Source organism: Lolium rigidum, chromosome 2 (genome assembly GCF_022539505.1).
Source record: "Lolium rigidum isolate FL_2022 chromosome 2, APGP_CSIRO_Lrig_0.1, whole genome shotgun sequence".
NCBI classification, from domain to species: domain Eukaryota; kingdom Viridiplantae; phylum Streptophyta; class Magnoliopsida; order Poales; family Poaceae; genus Lolium; species Lolium rigidum.
In genome coordinates, this window is record NC_061509.1 from 61,184,698 (window position 1) to 61,200,724 (window position 16,027).

Consider the following 16,027-nt stretch of genomic DNA (forward strand, 5'->3'; position numbering starts at 1 on the left):
GGTTTGGGCATGACTTTCTGCAGCAACCATCGTCACCAACCCCGGCGCACGAATGAGCGGCCAATGCGATCGAGGAGCATTCCGTCGAACGGCTGGCCAAGCCCATCGAGCTGCACGCCGATCATCATCATGGAGTAGAGTAGGTAAACGACGTCGACGTGGCACCGCTGCCCCAGTCAACGAACCCCAGCCACTCTCTCCCCGTCTCACCAACCCTCTCACTCTCACTGCCATGCTGGCCCCACGCGTCATCCTCCTAGGCCCCACTCACCAACTCCCCGACTCCTTCCCCCGTATATTACACCCGCCATCTTCCCTTCCTCCATTCTTCTTCAGGAGATCAAGCAACCAAGCGCACGCACTCGCACGAGCCATCTCCTACGACTAATTTAACCACCACCTTACAAGAAGATTTCCTTAGTCTCCGTTTCTCGATCGATCGCCGGCCGGTGAGGTACCTAGCTAGCTAGCTGCTCGTAGATCATTACCATGGGTTCCGTGCCGGAGGAGTCAGTGGCAGCGGCGGCCGTGCCGGAGACGGTGTTCCGGTCGAAGCTCCCCGACATCGAGATCAACAACGAGCAGACGCTGCAGAGCTACTGCTTCGCGAAGATGGCCGAGGTGGCATCCCGCCCCTGCATCATCGACGGCCAGACGGGCGCCTCCTACACCTACACAGAGGTCGAGACCCTCACCCGGCGCGCGGCGGCGGGGCTGCGCCGCATGGGCGTGGGCAAGGGCGACGTGGTGATGAACCTGCTCCGCAACTGCCCGGAGTTCGCCTTCTCCTTCCTGGGCGCGGCGCGGCTGGGCGCCGCCACCACCACCGCCAACCCGTTCTACACCCCGCACGAGATCCACCGCCAGGCGGAGGCGGCGGGCGCCAAGGTGATCGTCACGGAGGCCTGCGCCGTGGAGAAGGTGCTGGAGTTCGCGGCCGGGAAGGGGCTGCCCGTGGTCACCGTCGACGGGAAGCGCGACGGGTGCGTGGACTTCGCGGACCTGATCGCCGGCGAGGAGCTGCCCGAGGCGGAGGAGGCCGGGATCCTCCCCGACGACGTGGTCGCCTTGCCGTACTCCTCCGGCACCACGGGCCTCCCCAAGGGCGTCATGCTCACCCACCGCAGCCTCGTCACCAGCGTCGCCCAGCTGGTACGTTCGCCCGCCTGCCCCCATTTTCTCCGATCGAATCCTGAGCTCTGCTCCTCGGAGCTCTGCTTCCATTCCGTTTCGGGGTCAACGCCTCTGCCAGCCTGGTACTGCATTTCTATACTGCTACTGTACCTGTCGGTGCCGAGCCAGCTGAGCTGAGGTGAGCTGAGCTGCCGCACAGGATGACATGTGGGTCCACGATCGACGCGTCTAACCGTGGGCCCACACATTTGGGATTATTATTTTCCCACCATTGTCTTGCGTTTCTTGGAGCATTTGGTCAGAGCTCTGGGTGCCAAGCAGGCTCATAAATAATTTCTGGTTATATTCTTGGCATCTCGTGCTCCATGCGTAGGTTCCACGGCTCGCAGCGCGTTGGGCCCGCAGAACCAGGTGCCTTTTCCTGGGTCTGGTCCAGACGCCAAGATTCGTGCTCGGCGGGCGATGCGTTTGGCGCCAACATGCAGCATTTTCAAAAAATAAATCACTCTAACAGTAACCACTCTGATTGATGTTCAGGTTGACGGGCCGAACCCGAACGTGTGCTTCAACAAGGACGACGCGCTGCTGTGCCTGCTGCCGCTGTTCCACATCTACTCGCTGCACACGGTGCTGCTGGCGGGGCTCCGCGTCGGCGCCGCCATCGTCATCATGCGCAAGTTCGACGTCGGCGCGCTGGTGGACCTCGTCCGCGCGCACCGCATCACCATCGCGCCATTCGTGCCCCCGATCGTCGTGGAGATCGCCAAGAGCGACCGCGTCACCGCCGACGACCTCGCATCCATCCGCATGGTGCTCTCCGGCGCCGCGCCCATGGGCAAGGACCTCCAGGACGCCTTCATGGCCAAGATCCCCAACGCCGTGCTCGGACAGGTCCGCCGATCGCGCAATGCCGCTGTACACGAGCTTGGTGATCGATTGCCACTAACTGACATGATGAGGCTGTGTTCTTTGCAGGGTTACGGGATGACTGAGGCCGGGCCGGTGCTGGCCATGTGCCTGGCGTTCGCCAAGGAGCCCTTCAAGGTCAAGTCCGGGTCGTGCGGCACCGTGGTCCGCAACGCCGAGCTCAAGGTCGTCGACCCCGACACCGGCGCATCCCTCGGCCGGAACCAGCCTGGCGAGATCTGCGTCCGCGGGAAGCAGATCATGATAGGTACGCACCGCACCCCTCCATCTGCAAACAAACCCCTACATCTCGATCGGATGGTCTCTCTCCATAGGCTGGTTCCTGTCGTGGCGTTAACCTCTACTTGGTGCTTTGCGTTGGCACATCGCATTTTGCCTTAAGGAAAGAAAAGTCGCGCGCGCATATAGCTACCGGTCGATCGGTGAGCGATGTGGACAAACCTTCCTAGTGTTTGGGCATGTAGCAGACTAACTTGTGCGATCAGGCCGAACGACGGCCACCAACAAGTTTGTCGTCCAACGCGACGTCGCTTCTCGACGGGGACTCGGATGAGCACACACCCATTTGGTCCGGTTGTTCTGAAAGAGAAAACATTGTCCCATTTTACCTGAATTTTCCTAGCAACTTCAGAATCCCTTTCACGCATCACAAAACACAATAAAAGGATGTGAAACGGATGTGTAGTTAGGCCACTTTTAGGTGGTTGCAGACTTGGTGAGAAAAAAGTTGATTGATTGATTAGTTAGTGGTCTGGTCCATTCCTAATGATAGTTCATCGACCGGGAAAGAATTTCCCGTCCCCTCCACTCCACGTTTTCGTGCTAGCAGCCGCAGGCGCGTGGTTGTTGGCACGGCAGACTGACTACAACCTGTAGAATACTGTCAGCGAATAAATAAACAGCGACGCACGTTGCTAACAACCTGAAAATCATACATCCACGTTCTCAGCTTGTCTGCCTGCACACAGCTCACCGCGTCAGTCACCATGGCAAGGTTCCAGAATCCAAGTCGCACATGATCAAGAGATCCAACGACCTCACACATGCGGCATGCGCAAGTAGCTAGGTAATCGAGCCAAAATTTGGTGAAGGAACAGAAGTAAGTATAGTATTTAGGTATTGGCAGGCTGTGAGCATATCGATGGCAGTAGTGGAAGCACCAACAGCTGAGACTGCACAAGCATGTTGGAGGAACCGGTCACTAGCATTACTTTATGTCCAGTTGACAGAAGTAGTAGTATCTCATTTGTCCATACACTCCGTGTAGTGCTCAACCCAGAATACGAATTGTATTATACAATACCCTGCCAGGCATTGGACAGCCGAGGTAGAAAGCAATGAAGCCTCTGAAGTAGTAGTGTCAGGGAGTTTGTTAGGTGTACTGAAAACTTAGAACGAATCGTCGTCGGTTGGTGTGTACTTGGCGTGAGAAGTGGAGATCACGTCAGATGGTTGCTGCAGCTACAGCTGCATCTTCAGTGCAGAGAGGCCGTGCCGTCGTGGTCAAGGTGCTACTCACGCCAACGATTCCTATGCATCTATCTGTGTCACAACCACTAATGAACCAAACTGTACCAAATAAAACCAAACCAACGACCAAATGCAATGGGTGACCAACTCCACTCCAGCCAGCAGAAGAATCGAGCTGGTGTCACGAGTCAATTCTAACATTTCTCGTGAAAGAGCACTGTCCTATCAACTCTTTGGATGATCCTCCCGAGAATGTCGGGTTCATTCATCCCATGTGAGGTGTTCACTTTCAGACAGTTTGTATTGTATCCATGCTGCAGCAACAGCAAACGAGAACTGCCACATGTGGTTCAGTTCAGTAAGTTTCTTTGGCCTACCTGAAGCCGTCGTCTGAATGCGCTTGAATGATGGTCGGCAGTCGGCACCGCCCACCTGAGACCGATGTGTACCTCTGCAGATGTAGTTTGGGGGTCAGGTTCCAATAACTGAATGCTGTCATAGTGTCATGTGCAAACTGCACTTCAGTTATGGTGGCTGTTTCTGAATGTCTGTCTCCTTCCTTGGGTATCCCACGTGAATGCTGAATGATTTGTGCTTTTCTGGAGGAAATCCTCTGTCCTCCCAAATAAGATGTTCGTTTTAATGGGTACTAGAATTTTGTGACGATGGCGATGGTTTCTCTGAACTAACCAGCACCGCTTCGTGGAATGAATCACGCAGGTTACCTGAACGACCCAGAGTCGACCAAGAACACCATCGACAAGGACGGCTGGCTGCACACCGGAGACATCGGCTTGGTGGATGACGACGACGAGATCTTCATCGTCGACAGGCTCAAGGAGATCATCAAGTACAAGGGCTTCCAGGTGGCGCCGGCGGAGCTCGAGGCCCTACTCCTCACGAACCCGGAGGTCAAGGACGCCGCCGTCGTAGGGTAAGCCACATACTACATTTCTCTTCCCTTTTTTGTGGCTACAACTGTAGTGCCGTGTTTCCTCTTTTTTTCAGCTGAAAGAAAGAATGCTCATTTTCCTCCTGGTTATTTCCCTTTCAGGGTGAAGGATGATCTCTGCGGCGAAGTCCCGGTCGCCTTCATTAAGAGGATCGAAGGATCTGAGATCACCGAGAATGAGATCAAGCAATTCGTCTCAAAGGAGGTAAATTAATGCTCAAGTTTCAACACAGCTCTCACGCTTAACAACTGCTGTTGTACAGAAAGTTCAGAACAACTGGTTTGCCACTATGTGATAAGTAGTCAGTTAGTGCTAATCATGTTCAGCCAGTCAATTATTTGCATTTGTTCACGAGCAATTGCAGAGCTCATGTGTCACGTCTAAGATATTCGATGATGCAACTGCAGGTTGTTTTCTACAAGAGGATCAACAAGGTCTACTTCACCGACTCCATTCCCAAGAACCCTTCCGGCAAGATCCTAAGGAAGGACTTGAGAGCCAGGCTCGCCGCTGGCATCCCCACCGAAGTTGCCGCGCCGAGAAGCTAAGGGCCGCCGCTCCGCTTCTCAGAACGCAGTCACTGATGGTGCTGTTATAGATCACACCAAATGGGGAAAGAAACTACGGGAGGGTACATGATCATATTATTCTTGCAGGAGATATCAGTTTGTTGGTTCGCCCTGCTTGTGTAATGTTGATAAAATGAAATGATATAATAGATGTGTTGTTTTATTTTTTGACCATGTAAGAACAAGGCTGGGTTTTTTCCAAAAGGCGCTATGTATACACTACTTATTTTTTGAAACGATGCAAAATAGTTCGCATTTCATTTATTAAGAGAGTAAAAGTTGCAGCTTAATTAACAGAAAATCAGGGAAAATAGTTTATCGATAACCACACAGGTTGTCATGGAACATGACACGTCAAAGGGCATCGACTGACCTGGCTACCAATCTCGAGTTCTCGACTCCACACGCACTGCCAATAGAGGAGCATCTATCAAGGCTAGCTACAAGTGTCATCATCGTTACCCATCATCCTTGATCGAACAACTAAAATATGCAAGAGTCTTGTGAAGACCGATATACCCGGCAAACGACCACCCTTCACACGTCAAGGCCCCCCTGTTCCTCTGAATCAAAACGAACGATGAGGTGTGGAAAGCCCATCGAACACACCGCAAAAGAGGACTACCAAAACCCGCAACATGCATCCAACTCTGCTCGATACCAAGCAAATATCTACACAAAAGTAATTGGGGAAACCACCACCCCGGGTCCATGTCGGTGGTCCCTCCGGCTGGTTCTAGCTCCACAAATGAGCCCCCTTGTGCGGTTTTAGCTGCACAAACAATGTCCCCATGAGGGACACGACACTGACTGTTGTCATCACTCGGTTTGGTAATATGGAAGGGTCTGATATACCTAGTACTGGCGATACCGATGCTCCTCGGGAAATTGCTGCATCAACATTCAGTTTAATGAAACTAGCGGGATGAGCAATCTAGACTGCACTTGTTGGTGTAACATTTCATACTGACCGCATTGGCTTGACTTTATATGTGATATTTAGCTCCATGAGACGAAAATCGAGAGAGATCTACAAAATCTCCTCGTGTATTGTCTTTCGCCTAGCACCCGACAATGCCCACAACCTCACAACAACCTTAGTGAATTGCTCATGTGAGAGTACTATAAAAAAGAAGATTCATTCTTATGCGCTTCTGCATTTTTTATACTTAAATGTGCAGAAAATTCTTTATCCGCAAGAGATATATTTTAGCTAAGATAAAACAACCATCTCATTTCTTTTAAATCACATGCCACATCAGTAAAATACGTAGGATAAAGAAAAAAACCATTGTGAAAGGCCAAGGGAACTGGTAGAAGCTCCATTCGTTCACGGCCCATACTGACCTCGCTGCACGTGAATTCGATGCAACAGATAGGCCCATTTGATAAACACTGCACGGCCCGCTTTGCTAAATGCAAGAAGGATATATATTACACCGGGCCTCATTTCGGCTAGTGGCCATATTTTGTTCACAAATTTGCTCTATTTTAGGTGTTATGTTTCTGTTGTTCTAAAAAAAAAGGTGTTATGCTTCTGTTCATGACCCACTGACCGTGATGAAACATTGAAACTTACACGCGGTTTCACACACTGGCAAACCTGTTCCTCTCGATCTTGTTGCGAAAAAATCCTGAAATAATTTAACATTGTTTTTCCCTTTATGCATGTATATATTCCAGTTTCAGAGACCTTGCTAGCTACCGTAAGAGCAAATCGAGGCAAACGAAGATCGCAAGGAGCCTAATAATCATGCATTTCTCATGCTTTCTGCAATTCCGTGGTCGGCGACGTGGCCGGTCCCAGCAGCTGGTGCTGCGTGTGCGCGCGGCGGCCGAGCGGCGAGTAGAGGCGGAAGAGGTCTCGCGCGGAGAAGGCGGATAGTACGGCCATGGCGACGGCTGCTGCGAGGCCGCAGACCATGCCGAAGGCGCCCTGCACGCAGAAGCGCGTGTAGATGTTGCAGAGCTTGCTCCACTGCAGCGGCTCCACGCCGATGAGCGCCACGAAGCACGCCTGCAGCGCCGCCACGCTGCTCGCGAACACCACGTACGCGCAGCCCTGCGGAAATTCACACGGAGGGCACAACGTTGTTAACCACACGCTAGACTAACATGAGAACTGAGCTAAATTTGTTCATGAGCAAGATAATATGTATATAGCCTTAAATAGGTAGCTACTGGTTGACGATCGAGTGTTAATGTGCTGCGGTTGGCGCGCGCGTACGGTCGGCCATCAATCAATCCATGGAGATTCTTGTCACGCGCGCGAGTTAAGCAGGGCCCTGTCGGAGACGACGTACCGTTGCAACCATCCGCCTGAGTTAGTGCGCCTCCTTTCATCCTCGTCAGTTGATCGAACGAGATGCATACCAAGTTACTCCATCTGACATGGACACGCACGGGCCGTCGAAGACGGACGAGAGGCACGTCAACGGCGGTGGCGACAGTGAGGGTGAGTCGGGAGGTTTGTAGGTTTTTTTTTTTTAGAAATGGGTATTACCCGGCCTCTGCATCAAATAGATGCACACAGCCTTTATCAAATAGATGAGGGTGAGTCGGGAGGTTTGTAGGTGAATCGGAATTTCATCAGAAATCGATTGCATTTCAAGTTGCAGGAAATGAGCTAGCCGTCCATCTAGCTGTTGGCTAAAAGCGACGTACACCTTCACCTGTCGCTGTGGCAAGCAAAGCTCACGATAATTCCATTGAGCGCGCATTAATGGAAACAGTTGGGCGCCGGGCCAATCACGCACACGCGTCCGACCTTCCTCCCCCTGTTTTTCAGGAACTCTACTGCTCCCCGGCCATGTTTTCAGGAAACTAAGCACGATTAAGCGAGAATTGAATGGTCACTGGTCAGGCTTTGGCTTAGCTCACCTTGTCGAGGAGGAACGAGATCCACGCGACGGCCTTGCTGCGGCTCCGGCGGCCGTCGTTGCCTGCGCCGGCGAAGCGGCTGCTGGAGTAGAGGCGCATGAAGAGCCTGGCGGCGTGGTACCCCGCGGCCACGGCGGCGGCGACGATGAGCACCCAGAGCGCCTCCACGTCCCTGGGCACGGCCTTCTTCCGGACGAACAGCACCGTCTTGGTCTGCGCGCTCAGGCCCAGCAGCAGCGCCGCCGACGCCGACGTCGCCGCGCACGCGCCGCGCAGCAGGGTCTCCGCCCTCGCCGACGTCGCCGCCGCCTGCAGCCTCGCCAGCGCCGGTGCCATCGTTCGCACGCCCCTCGCGCTCTACGCTGGTGGAGCTGCTAGCTACTTGGCCAAGCTGAGCTCTGTAGAGTCGGACACGGACGCGCGCGGAAAGCGTTGGCCTCGCGCGCGCTTAGGGCACGTACAATGGGGTGACGTCAGCCCTTCCCTGTAGAGCGCCACGCCGATTTTGCTAATGGAGAGAGAGAATGAAGGAGAGAAGGTTGTCTTCCTTAGCTAAGAGATCATCTCTTAGAAAAGAAGGGAACGCATTTTCTCCATCAGACGACATGTCTTCCCTTAGCAACATAATTTCCTACCAATTTTAATTGATTACCATTAATTGCAAGGGAAGACCATAAGAGATAACACATTGTATAACTTATATCTATTGTCATCTCTAGATGATGTGGCGATATAAGGGAAAGTGTGCCTTTTCTACCATTGTACATGCCCTTATAGCGTGGAGCATGGATCGTTGCTGTCAGTGCTGGTGCACACTTTTATTTTTATTTTTTGAATGGTTGGTTCAGAGACTTCAACGTATGCGAGAGTTCAAATATGGAATTTAAATTTTCCTCACTGTCAGTCCTACTGAATTTTCATCATGGGATTAAACCGCAAATAGGTCGAACTCATATGCTTGCTACGATGAAGATTGAGGATTTTTCTTTTACCATGGTGCGCAAGGCAGTGTACAGTTACCTGCATATGCAGCTCCGCCCCTGTGCTGTGTAGCCTTCTCATTCATGGAGGCCGGCGTCAACGAGAAACCATAAAAGCGGGAGCCACCTCGAACACGATAGGCACCCACTTCAGCTCCAGGCTCCAGCCATGATTATGGTACAGTATACTGAAACAGAAAAGATATGCACTGGTTCAATTTGCCTTCCAGTTTACTAGACCGTCTCCTGAGTTGATAGGGCTCTGGTAAGCGAATGACATAACTGATTGCAAACAAACACTTCTCAAGATAGAACCAGGCCAAACATGGCAAATTATGGTCGGTTCAAATTAGCTATTAATAGGAACATAATAATGCCCATGTACTACCAGTTCAGCAAAATAATTGAACCTTACAAAAGGTGTCCGTCCTTCCACAAGTTCTGGACCACAAAAGATTTCTAGCCATATCAGCGTAACGCTGTTTCACATTAATTCACATCGTTTTCTACAGTAATAGTCTGCACGAATTTAACCAAAAAACGGGTACAAAGTTAAACGAGAATCCATGTCGAAATTATACAGGGACGTTCTTTTTACAAGATAACTGAGCTACCCGCTGTAGATTTACAGAAGCTAGTTTCGGTTGAATAATGTGAACCAAAGAACTAGTTTGCAGCAGCAGCAGCTGGGGGTATTTCACATTTCAACAGTAACATCTAACAGTGAGCACATGTCGTCTAAGGTATGCTTTCATCCTCTAGCTCAACAAGCTGTGCCCTTCTCTCTGCAGCTTTCTTCCTGACAAAGATTCCCCATCTCATAGCAGCCTTTATCTTGAGCCACCCAACAACAGCCTTGCCAGATGGACGGCTGGGCTCACCATCGAAACCTATGGTTGGCAATGGGGATGGCATGTAAGACTGGAAGGCAAACGTTTCATCTGCCAAGCCATTAGAAGCTCCACCCATATTGAAGACCCTGAGCAGCTGCTGCATGTCTTCGCCCTCCAGCATCTGGTGGCTTTTCATGCGGATGTCCTCGGTGAAGTCATCAGCATACTGGTTATCACGGGTTCGATGCCAATCATCGTAGCCCATGTTTGCTGGCTGAATTGACTGGCCTTGAGAAATTACTTGTTGCAACTGGCCCAGTTCGAGACCCATGGCGTCGCTGGCAGCTCCTTGGTTGACAGAGCCCATCAACATGCTAGGCGGCAAAAATGAAAAGGTGTCATCATATGGTGCGGGAACATTGGCGGGTGTACTTTGAAGCTGAGAAAACTGTGTTGCTGACTGGTTGCCATCATATCCTATAGAACCAGTTGTGCCTGAAATGAATGAAACAAAACATATAGTTATCAAGGACTGCTATTCCACAGTGAGACAGTAACATAATTCATATACTTCATACACTCTTTGGTTAATCTGCTTATTATGTTTATACCACGAGCAGAGCTTCAGTGTTTCAATATCCTATTTTCCCAGTTTTGAATTAAAATATAAAAAAATTACTTTATCTAAGCACTTAGGTGCTGCTCACCTGCTGATGATGGGCCTGACATACTCGTTGAAGAAATGCGCTGCGCATATGCAGGAGGAGGAGGAGGAGGAGCGTGAGCCTCAGCTTGACTAATTGATGCAACCCTTTTCTTCGATTTAGGATTCACGAGAGCTTTACCATCATATTCAATGACATACATCCAATTGTCATATGCTTTCTTCACCAATGCATCAGCAAAGAGCTGTACCAAACAAAACCATTCTAATCACTCAAGGCTTTATCTAAAAAATGCTTCTGCTGATTAGAGCGGTGAAAATACTCATCAGGCGAGCTATTTACAGAGAAACTGCTGCAGTCAACACAAGCACAGAAAAAGTTCTAACACATTTAATGAACTGGCTATACTTGATGGTTTAACTTACCTAATGAACAGTCGGTGTGTCAAACAAACTATAACAGTACCGGAAATTTAATAGTTAGTACACATGATCCATGACAATCATTGTGGACAGATCTAGACCAATGTGATATAAGATGAAGTCAGCCATCTACATATCCATTTTCAGAACTACACAACAGGACAAGTTTAATTCATTGTCTTGAGACATGTTAAAATGAATGTAAACAATATTAAAGTTCAAACATAACATTAGATATCAAATGCATCCAATATATGCCCATAACACAAACCTTTTGGCTATCATCAAGACTCTCAGATGAATAGAATTGCTCGCCGGAAATCAACCCGCAGAATGCATATAAGTCATTGAAAATAGCACCAGCAGTTCTGTTCTCATCAGAGTAATATATGTAATATTTTCCACTTAGGACACAAGTTTTTGCATGTTCAACCAGGGCATCCCACATCTTGTTGGACATACCACTTCCGAGGATCTACCATAGCAAAACAGCATACGAGTTAGAACGAAAATAACAACAAAGGGAAAGGACGTGAAAAAGAAACAAACTTACAGTGCGCAACTTCTGTGGGTCCCGAACAACAAGCCTAAGGAATTCTTCAACTGTTAAAATTCCAGATTTGTTCAGCCTCTTATGGAACGACCCATCCTTCCCTATTTTCTCCAATCTCCAGACCTCATCCTTCAATGCAGGTGGATAGTGCTTCTTGTACACTAAAGAAGTGAAATTCAAAGTTTTCAGAGATATGTCAAGAGGAAGCACGTGATGATCATGGCAGAGGACTTACATTCTCCTCTATGGTCCTTAACCATGAAAGCTTCAGTTTTTGCCTCGCGGATGCGAACACCTTCGCAAAATCCTGAGGCAATTTTCAAACCAAGTCTGAATTTCCTACTTCTTATCCAGCTAGAGTTATCCGTGAACGTGAACTCCCCAATTGTGCCAACACCTTCTTTCAATGTGACTTGTATATCGCCAGTTATAATAGGTCGTTTTCCCTCACGCTCCTTCACTACATGGCTGTCGAATTCTTCCCCTGTCCAGCCTTCCTCGTCTTCATTGTTGAAATCACCTTCTAGAACAACAATATCAAGCTTGGCAGACGACTCTGGTCCAGAAGATACAACACGGCCAGTGCCAGTATCGAGCAAAACAACATGAATTGCGGCACCCTGCTCCCCTTCAACTTTTCCTCCGGTAAAAAGGGGAAGGGACAGTCTTGTCCTGAACTGGAGTTGCAGATTACTTCCACCAGGACCTTCAATTCGCTTTGGAGAAGACCTGAATTATTGCGATAGGTAGCAAATAATTAGTATCCGATGGTTCCAAAAGAAGGTCATTCGCCTTTTAGACCTCAAAGCGTATGCAAACTATGTACTTAATTTTATTTGTCACATAGGTAATTTAATGCCTAGGTGGGGGAAAAGAGATGGACCTGGAAATGATTGAAGTGCAAATATGACAATTCACCCACACTCTTAATTCTTATGCCCAACTCTAACAGTACATCTAAATGGTGGATGTATACAACTATAAGATTTTAGGAAAAACTAGGATACAGGAATACGGCGATACATGATTTTTCCTTAACAGACTGATACCGCTGGAAGGGTAGACCTGGCGCAGTGGTAGAGTATCTCCACTTGTGCTCTGGAGGTTCTGGGTTCAAATCAGCCTCTTTTCATGAAAAAACAAGGGGTAGACTGCCTAGAAATTCCCTTCCCAGACCCCACAATGTAATAGAGCTTTCGGCACTGGGTACGCCCTTAGACTGTGCATATATACATTTGAAAACTTAAGAATTATTCTACAGTGTAGTTTGTTTAGGCTAGAATTGGCACTAGGAACATAGAATCTCCAAGTGGAACATATGCCACACAAAGCATTCAATTTGTATTCATTTTAGAACAACTATGCACACAAGATCCCACTGCCGTTATTGCAGTCCTGAACCAGGTCTAAGTTGTAACAGGCTTCTATAGATTGAAACAAAGAAAAAAGTTTATAACGGAACAGATTGTGCCCCATCTGCACCAAGAGATGAACCTTCTTCTCGATGAACCCATACCAACTAATTTGATAAACAAACTGCCAGTATCCTCCAATTTTCTGTTTTAATTTGCACTGGAGGCGGAGATGGAGGTTACTAGAGAAGAGGGGGAAGGGTAACTGGCTTGGGTACTCGCATACTCCTACATTGTACGATGAGTTTTGTTGTCTGGCAGAGGGTTGTATGTGTCACGTAGTGGGATGCGCCTATAAGGAATGCCCCACCTGACAGTATGCCATGAACCAGTGTGCATCAATATTTCAAAAATAATCAGAATAATCTGATACACCTGATACATATCATACAAGAGGCATATCCATGTCAAGTAACACGGACAAAGCACCACACAGAAATTTTGGTGAATCTTACGCACAAAGTAACATGTTGACTTTTAACCAAGAAATTAATATATTTGCTTCATTGTTGGTTTGATACCATACCTCCCAGTGATTGCAGCAGAACCAAGTTTTCCCAAGGCACGCTCCACTTCTTCACTAACCTACAAACAAGACATACGGAATTACAATCTAAAGAAAGAAACACAAAATTCCAATACACATTTAGCAATTCCATAAAGAGATGTGAACAATATTTGCACTTAGTATGTACACTCTTTGTTCTTACCACTCTACGGAGAATTGGTTCCAGTGATGAGCAAAGCCTCTGCAGACTATCCACCTTTAGTGCTTCAACAATAACACTGTACAAATATAATGAATAAGTACTATTGTCCTGATCAAATGATCATCTGGATGAAAGATAAACACTAACAATTAGATGTTCGCTTAAACCATTCACATAATATTGAACTTATATTCAACAGGCCACAACAGAATATCACAATGTTAGTGCATTTCAGTCTTCTAGCATTTCAAGACAGAATCACGATTACAGCTATATGCAGGCAAATGAGATGCACTATTTACTAAAAGATGCTAAAACAATACTTGCTAGTTGTCCTACAATGATCCATGTAGTCTGTAGCACAGCCAAGTATTCAACAGTACATGAACACAGACCACAACCAAGAACATGGCACGTGGTAAATGCACCGGAAATGTCTACATTTGTTGTTCATATGGTAACACTAAACAATGTTATGCTTAGGCTATTAAAACAAACAGGAGAAGAGTATAAAGGTTATGCCTATAAACATAACCTACAAAATATACACCTCCATCATTTTCTTTGAATGACATATAGAGTTGGGTTCTTGCCATTAATTGGGTAGATTCTTGTCAGTTGGCCATCGGCGTGTTTAATAAACAAACAAGTTCAATTAGATAGCAAAGAATGCAATTTAAAATGGACACTGCAGTAATCTCATGTATTTTCTCAATCATGTGTGAGGCTAAAACATCATTCGAAAAGGCATGGACGCAATAACTAACCTGGATTTAAAGATGGCAACAAGCTGTCGAGCTCAAAAAAAAGGTGTATTTGGTTTTTTCCGGAAGCATGCTGGACGATGTATAACACTTTTCTTAAAGAGCTGGACTATGGCGCGATCCCTAAGTGTGTGACGCACAAACTCCTTTTACACGCTATATTAAGATGAGAGTAGTCATGCCGCAAGACCATACAATGAATTTGTAGTGTCTATGTTTTATTTTTTTTCTTAAATTGATTTCAATGATAAGGGCAGGAGTTTCTGTTATAGGTCACGACGTGTGTGCTCTCCCAAAGCAACTCGTGTGGATCTTGTCCTTTCTTCAACAGTTAACTACAAATTTAGGAAGAATCCCGCCGTTTCCCCAGCACGTCACGCCAAATCAAGCTTAAAATCTTTGTAGAACTAAAAAGTATAATCTCACAACAACTAAAAGCGTAAACGTCACTCCAAAATAATAGAAGACCTCCATTTATCCATCAAAGGATTATATTAACTGGTGTTGAATTTACACGGCACCAAGTCACAAGCAGTAAATTTTTGAACATGGATTTCCGAGCCCTAACTGTATCGCCGCTAGATCACGACTAAATTCACACAGCTATACAAACAACAGACCAAGTACTGAAAACTCCACGAGGTTCAAACCTAGCCAGAGCCGGGGGCCGCGGCCGCTTAGCGTCAGGGCCTCCGTCGCCTGCGGCGGCGGGTGCTTCGAGCCCGCGCTTCTCCTTCATCGCCGGCACGGAACCCTAGCCCGCCGAATCTGCACCGAATTGAGCGAGACTCGGGTCAGATTTCTGCCTTTGCGAATCCGGCTCGCCGGGAGGAACCAATCGGCCGGCTCACCTGGGCTGGGCGCTGGATTCGGGGAGGCGGGCGGAAGGGATCGCGATGAGGACGGGAGGGGAGAGAAAGCAAGGAGGCGTCGGCGTCGGCGGGGAGGTGGCAGATTCTCCGCAGGATAGAGATACAGGCCACTGGAAAGCCCAAAGAGCTGCTTCTTTGCAAATCACCCCTCCGTGTTGCTTTGTTTTCTTCTCCGGGTAGTTTGGTTCACAAGAAACAATGGGCAAGTTTTTGCCCAAATGAAAATGGATTCACATCAGTACAAGATTTGTGATTGGTAATAATACTCTATCCCATATTCTACCACAAAAATCTTATCCTATAAAAATTGCAACCAGTTCATCGACTAGTGCAAAGAGGGCATACAAGTAAGAAAGATCATGTCCATGTCCATAGGAGAACCCCAACCATCCCTAAGCCCGTGCCAAGCTTCCGGTCGGCGGTATAGCCTATTTTGATTTAAAAAAATTGACTGGATTTACATTGCGTCTAGGCATGATGAAAATCTTGGGCCCACTAGTCCGCGTCCTAAAGGACATGGAGTTCTCGAGGAAGAAGGAGAGCATGCATTTCTATATCGAGTTCGACATGTTTGGTGTTTGGATATGTAGCTGACGAACTCTTAGTTGGTAATACTAGAAATGATGAAAAAAATTGTAAGGCTTGCGTTCTTCTCTTATAGTTAATAGGGAGCATTTTTTGTGTCGTTGTAATATGGATTTTTCTGTTTTGTCGATGCTTCTTTTCTTCTTCTTTTTTTGGATGGGGAGGTTAACAATATTCAAACAAAGTCTATGAGAGATGATACCATACACAAAAGCCCAAGAAAATGGATGAGGACAAAAACGTTGGCATGGTGGAAGAACTATCTCTTAATTGGTAGGAGATGGTGTACAAATGTGTC

At 47.8% G+C, this 16,027-nt stretch overlaps 3 protein-coding genes across 3 annotated transcripts; 1 reads left to right on the forward strand and 2 right to left on the reverse strand.

Moving 5' to 3' along the window:
- The first annotated feature begins 387 nt into the window (after positions 1 to 387).
- On the forward strand, positions 388 to 5,317 carry LOC124691823 (4-coumarate--CoA ligase 3-like). Its single transcript, XM_047225097.1, has 6 exons — positions 388 to 1,152; positions 1,672 to 2,025; positions 2,110 to 2,308; positions 4,252 to 4,465; positions 4,586 to 4,688; positions 4,892 to 5,317. Exons 1-6 carry the CDS (start codon positions 490 to 492, stop codon positions 5,030 to 5,032), a joined length of 1,674 nt encoding a protein of 557 aa, XP_047081053.1. The 5' UTR covers positions 388 to 489; the 3' UTR covers positions 5,033 to 5,317.
- Positions 5,318 to 6,815: 1,498 nt separating this feature from the next.
- LOC124689798 (CASP-like protein 2C4) lies at positions 6,816 to 8,269 on the reverse strand. The gene is made up of 2 exons (XM_047223268.1): positions 7,934 to 8,269; positions 6,816 to 7,115 (listed from the first exon to the last, which is right to left on the reverse strand). The coding sequence occupies exons 1-2, from the start codon at positions 8,267 to 8,269 to the stop codon at positions 6,816 to 6,818; spliced, it is 636 nt and encodes a 211-aa protein (XP_047079224.1).
- Positions 8,270 to 9,355: 1,086 nt separating this feature from the next.
- On the reverse strand, positions 9,356 to 15,109 carry LOC124691824 (calmodulin-binding protein 60 B-like). The gene is made up of 8 exons (XM_047225098.1): positions 14,923 to 15,109; positions 13,509 to 13,584; positions 13,325 to 13,383; positions 11,622 to 12,115; positions 11,387 to 11,547; positions 11,105 to 11,308; positions 10,454 to 10,655; positions 9,356 to 10,241 (listed from the first exon to the last, which is right to left on the reverse strand). The coding sequence occupies exons 1-8, from the start codon at positions 15,009 to 15,011 to the stop codon at positions 9,652 to 9,654; spliced, it is 1,875 nt and encodes a 624-aa protein (XP_047081054.1). The 5' UTR covers positions 15,012 to 15,109; the 3' UTR covers positions 9,356 to 9,651.
- Positions 15,110 to 16,027: the final 918 nt, after the last annotated feature.